The sequence below is a fragment of the Papilio polytes genome, unplaced genomic scaffold (assembly GCF_000836215.1).
Source record: "Papilio polytes unplaced genomic scaffold, Ppol_1.0 DF823835.1, whole genome shotgun sequence".
Taxonomy (NCBI): Eukaryota; Metazoa; Arthropoda; class Insecta; order Lepidoptera; family Papilionidae; genus Papilio; species Papilio polytes.
Window position 1 is genome coordinate 544,723 of NW_013525369.1, and position 6,089 is coordinate 550,811.

General features: G+C 32.7%; 1 protein-coding gene across 1 annotated transcript in view; it reads left to right on the forward strand.

The window, feature by feature from the left end:
* LOC106103193 overlaps positions 1-5,258 on the forward strand; it is a 76,062-nt gene extending 70,804 nt beyond the window's left edge. Inside the window, exons 4-10 of the mRNA XM_013282881.1 lie at positions 586-760; positions 1,077-1,205; positions 1,503-1,694; positions 2,119-2,492; positions 3,099-3,301; positions 3,465-3,617; positions 3,796-5,258. Coding sequence (XP_013138335.1) covers positions 586-760; positions 1,077-1,205; positions 1,503-1,694; positions 2,119-2,492; positions 3,099-3,301; positions 3,465-3,617; positions 3,796-4,360 — 1,791 coding nt within the window. The 3' untranslated portion in view covers positions 4,361-5,258. The remainder of the gene's footprint in view (positions 1-585; positions 761-1,076; positions 1,206-1,502; positions 1,695-2,118; positions 2,493-3,098; positions 3,302-3,464; positions 3,618-3,795) is intronic.
* The last annotated feature ends 831 nt before the right edge of the window (positions 5,259-6,089 follow it).

Below are 6,089 nucleotides of genomic sequence, written 5' to 3' on the forward strand. Positions count from 1 at the left end.
GTATGTTTTTAATTATTTTTTAATTTGATATAATAGCAGAAGTTTAAGAGCGGGCGTGTACATCTTTGACTAAACTATCGGACAACTGATGTGCGACTGTCGATTGATTTTGCAGCCCATTCAACTGTTTTGTTGTACAACTAAAATCGAGTAGTGTACGCACCTTAAATTAAGGTTATAGGTATCAAAGCGAGACTAAACAGTTGTGCCATAATTTAGTCAAAGGTGTGCGCGATCATAGGATCCCAAGTGTTTAAAAATCGCACGGAAAGGGTTTATTATTTATGACTCTTTAAGTTATAATAATAATAGAGAGAATCGTCTTACGTAAGCTGAACATTTTGAAGATTTAAAAATGTGTACTTTATTATGAACATTTTTTACCAAAACGCTCTTATCTTACATAAAATTATTTACATTGTGTTTTGTTCACTTTGTTTAACGTGCTACGGAAATCTCTGGAGCAATTTAATAAATGCTCATATCATACCCAAACTAAACAGATGTAAACAACTATTGTTATCTCTGTCATTCTCCTTAAAAGAATAGAGATAGCGATATGTTTTGTACAATGTTTCGGTGGAGGAAACTGATAGTCTGTTGTTTGTACAGGATGCTCATTACTTGCGGGAGTTGGATGTCTCTAGCAACGCGCTGGAAGGTCCCCTGGGCGCGGGCTCGTTGCCGACGCTGGCCTACCTCACTACATTACATCTATCAGACAATACCTTCGCTAGTATACGCCGTGGGGCATTGGCAGGTGAATGCAATTTAAATACATTGATAACGACGTCATAAATCAGTAGTGCATTTAAAATGCCTATTTTTACAGTTATTTTAAAGCTTTTGCCTTCGATTTTATGTAAGTAAATTAAAGATTGATATTAACTTTAGAATATTTTGCAAATTATGTTCAAAAGTACATTTTTAGCTTTAACAGTATGAGAGAGGAAGGGATTTTAATTATGACGTCGAGGATATTTCAATTAAGAAGTACTAAAGAGCTTAATGTAAAGAATTATGAGTTATACAATTTGTTACAAAAATGAAATTAATAAACAAAATTACATTCGCAGGGCTCACAAATCTGACTCACTTGAATCTTCACAATAATCAGGTTGATGTATTGGAGGACTACGCGTTCAGACATCTCACCAATTTGACGCATTTAGATCTCTCCCATAATGAAATTGTAGCCGTCTCCGGTAAGAAATATTACAAAGAAAAATTGCTTGTCATACATTTCATATAATTTTACCTTTAACAGAATTTACATGTTTAGTTATGACACTAGAAATTACCATATTTATTTTTTTGCAAAAGGAACAAACGAGCCACCAATTCTGTGCATTTCAAAATGTCATCAAAAATGTAACCATTGAAACTCCTGTTTTTAAAGTTAAAGTTGTTAAAGACATTTAATAGGATTAACATAGATGAATTCCTTACATTAAAATATATTTTATTTTATATTCGAACTATTAACTATTATATTTTCACAGGCGCTTCGCTAGCTCAACTTACAAACTTAGTTCACTTGGACCTTTCGCACAACTTTCTGCGCTCACTTTCAGCGGAGCCATTAAAGGCTCTCCGGAAACTAACAGATTTACTTCTTCATGACAATGATATTGCTATGATAGACGACGGTGCTTTAACAATACACAAGGATTTGAGTCGTTTTACTATTGAAGGTATGTGTAACTTTACATCACTGTTTAATTCAATTACATTATATATTTTTTTTAATTGAAAGAATTAGTAGATTTTTGTTAATTTACTAAAATTTCCTTTAACCACTCCAAGTAAGCTCTAGGTTTGTGCTAGGTTATGGTTCACAATAGTATAATTGCAGAATTCGAACCCTCGACCGCAAGATCGGTAGTCCGTACCCCAAACCATTAGGCTATTGGCTCTTACATTAAAATCCAAATTTAGTTATTTATTTACTTAAAAACTAATAAATTAAAACTGATACAGAGATGCATATAGCAAAGTGAAACTACGTTATCTAACATGTATTTACATAAAACGATCGAATTATCATTTTCGAATTCGAATTCGAAATATCTATAGCTTAGTTACTAATAGGTGTGATAAATATCCCTTCCATTGCAGATAATCCTCTCAATTGCGACTGCTTAATGGCGGGCTTTGCGAGGTGGTTGCGGGAAGCAAAAAACCTATCCCAATCTGACAAATCCGCGGCGATCTGCGCCACACCACCTCATTTAGAAGGAGCACTGCTGTCCAGACTATCGAAAAACAAACTATGTGATGATTACGAACATATAGAACCAAAGAAAGATGATGTAAATTATGATTATAATAAAATATATAATGTTGATGTACGGGATAAACTAAACGTTGTTGATGAAACTGCTGTTGATGGGGATATTTATATAGATAAAGCGGAAGGTCTAGATGATGATATATATGATGAAGAATTAGAAGTACCAGGAGAAGAGGATTTGCCAATATCTAAGACAAAAGTAAGTTTGTTATAGTAATAACAAAAGCGGGCGCACAAGTTTGACTAAAATATTGCACAACTATTGTGCGATTGTCGATTGTTTTGCAGCCAATTCAACTGTTTAGTTGCACAAATAAAAATCGAATAGTGTAACCTCCATGGAAGCACACAGGAATCAAAGCGAGACTAAATCGTTTTGTGATAGGTTAGTTTAAGATGTCCGCACGCTCTTAATTTTATTGAAAGACCTTGTTTTTATTTAGAAACGTTTTTTAGTTTAAGTTAAATTTAATTCAAATTTCGTAAAACAAAATTGCCATGGCTATTTTAGTCGATTTCCCAAAAGCATTTTTGTCAAAAATATTCAAAACCGTTGTGAAATATTTCTCATTGCTGCAGTTTTCCGCAAAATTACATCAAATCGGCTTGCTATTCAAATTCGTTTGGTTGGAAATACAATCTACTGAAACTCAATATACTCGATTTACATATTTTCAGATAGTTTGGTTATTAGTTTAGTTCAAAAAGTAAAGTAAAAATTTACGAACACAAAGTCATTACAATTTTAAACCGATGATACTAGGAGATCATGAATATCAAAGAGTATTAAGAGTTTATCTTATAGGTGCGGTTAGAAGACGCCTGGTATGATAAGGAAGAAGTACATCTATCGTGGTCGTTGGACCCACCTTCGAGCCGTCGGTTTCGATGTACTGGGGTCACAGCGTCACGAGGAGGCAGTCTGCCCAAGCATGTCGCTTGTCATAGAGCGTCACCTGCTAACGTTGTTCTACGAGGTTTCAAAATTGATCCTCTTGAACATTATACGTGAGTATTTTAGTTTTTTTACTTTTGTTTTTGAAAACATTTTAACAGCTTGCTTAGACTAGTAAAGTCAAAGGCTATTGCAACCTTTTTTCATGGAATTTGGTTATCCTTTTTGGGATTCCTTTGGCCAATGAATTATATTTTTTTTAATTAATAATTTCAGTTTTTGTATCGCATTAGAAGAAATGGACAATAAAGATATACCGATGGCTCTAGTTTTGGGATGCGGTGTGCCCCAACTTGTTAGACAACGTGCTGAGTATATAACTGTTGCAAGCTTGCCAGTCACCACCCCTCCAGCTAGACCTGCGTTCAGGTAAGATTGTACCAGATTTTGAACTCTAATTCTTATGTCACAAAACCTCAAATAGATTATCCTTTCAATGGATTTAATTCCTGAAAAGACTGACAACGTCTATTTGATGACCATCTCTAAAACAAACTCTTGGACTAATACTGGAGTTCTTTAGAATAATGTCAAATTTCTTTTTCAGAGTTTCTGAAGTACGATCTAACGTTACGAGTGACGGAGTTCTCACTGTATTAATATCAGTCATGGGTTTACCTGCACCACGCTCACCTTTCGTATTACCTCGTTCACAAAGACTTTCTACTCCTGACAATAGATATCTAGCTATTGGTAATTGTTATGTGATTCTCGCTGTTTTATCAAAAGGATCATTAGTAGCTCAAAAAGATACACCATGTCAGAGTACTTTAGAAGTATCAATGGAAGGTTTTGTTAGAGGACCATACGAAGTCTGTGCGAAGATTTCAAAGAATAAACTAGATGAAATACGACCGATTTGTGTTGTGCCACAATTACAAGAGCCGCTAGGCTCTTTGGAAATCAAATCCGGAATGAAGGGATTGAATTCGGCTTTAGTTGGTGTGGCTCTAAGTTTAACGGTTATTGTTATTTGTCTGATATGGTTTGTTAGAAAGGTGTTGAAGAAACCAGCGAACTTTGAACCACATCGATGCTTTAGACAGGAACCTGTAGCAGAGGAAAATGTTCGAGCTAGTTATGTGATGTTAACGGCTACTTCTAAAGTTTAGATTGTTTTCGTTTTAAGTCATGCCATATAAAATTAATTTACTAGTCTTTTTTAGTTAGACTTATTTATGTGAAAACAAGCATACTTTGCTTAGAGCATTAAAAAGGGTTCTTTAACAAGGAACATCTTAAAAATTAGTAACGTTTTGTAAATATTACTACTTACTTTATATGATAAAATTGTTATTGTGTAAACAGGAGATATGCGTATTAAAAATCAGAAAATCAAATGTAATCGAACTAATACATTATTATTTAGATAACTATTAATGAATCCCAGAGTACAATTACAGAAAGAAAACTGTAAAAAGTTATAATTTTTTCCTTTATTTTTAACCTTGGTTTTCTTTGAACCCATTCTTCAGTTACGTCTTTAGATTATATTATATCAACAACATAGAATATTTTTTTAATAATTGGGTAAAAATCATCTAAATATCATCTACCTGATTTTATAATGTTCCTGCTTCACAACAATAATTTTAAACAATCAATGTATTACTCCAATTGCCTTCTTTAGTTTTATACAAATAATAATGGATACAAAATGATTTGTTGATAATTAGGTTTTCGTAGAAACACGTTCACGAGATAATGGTCTCGGCGATTTTCCCGGAACGTAATTTAAACTCATCACCTCTGTGAACTTTGATAAGAAATAAACGTATTAATATAACAATTATTAATAATCTATCTTACACTATAAATTAAGTAACCTAATAATAACCACAAAAGGGATTTTCAATAATTAAATCATGTTATGAAATGCTTACAAAAATTGTACCTACTTCTGACTTATACTTCCAACTATATTTGCATTAAAACGCACACCTTTGACTAAACTATCGCAGAACTATTTAGTTTCGCTTTGATTTCTATGAGCTTATATGGAGGGAACACTACTCGATTTTTAGTTATGCTAAAACAGTTGAGTTAGCTGCGAAACAATCGACAATCGAACAGTCTGTAATAATTTAATCAAAGGTGTGCGCTCGCAATTAATGTTTTTTTTATTATTTTATTTTATAGTATTGTGCTTGCCAGGGTTATACTTTCTTGTAATTTTTAAACGATTCCTTAAAATGTAATTGTATGCGAAATTCGATTTGTAATTTTTGTGTACAGCTTTTGTTTTTTATTTTACGTAGTTGTAAAATTATGGCTAACATGTTGACAGTGTTATTCAAATGCTTTAAGGCGTTTTGTTTTTGGTTACTTAAGTCGGTTAATACTTTTCTACTACAAAACTATATAAGTTTTGTCTATTACGATGTCATAAACATTTTTCTGGCACCTGTATATTGTGATAATAGCTGGCATGTATCAACTACCTTACAATCCACTACCCTATTAGCAAACATGTCTATTCCCGCCCTTATATTATGTTATATGTTCTAGAAGTAAGTTATTTATGAATTAATTGTTTTTTTTATACTGTATACATTTAAAACTACTAATTTAATTAAAAATTAACTATGGTAATCAGAATGACTGATTTTTAATGTTTTTTTGGGATGTTTGACTAACAAAAATCTTCTATGAAGATTTTAAACTAAGTTTATTAATATTAACACGAGGCTGATTAGCGAAACAGATTGTTAATGACGAAGTCGTTGCGAGTTAGTTTTTATGTTTGCGTTTTGTTAACACTAAGGTTAAATAAGCAAATTATTTAATGAGTACTGTATTGAGGTTGTCAAATATCTTGGTGGCTCGAGATATCGTACGAAT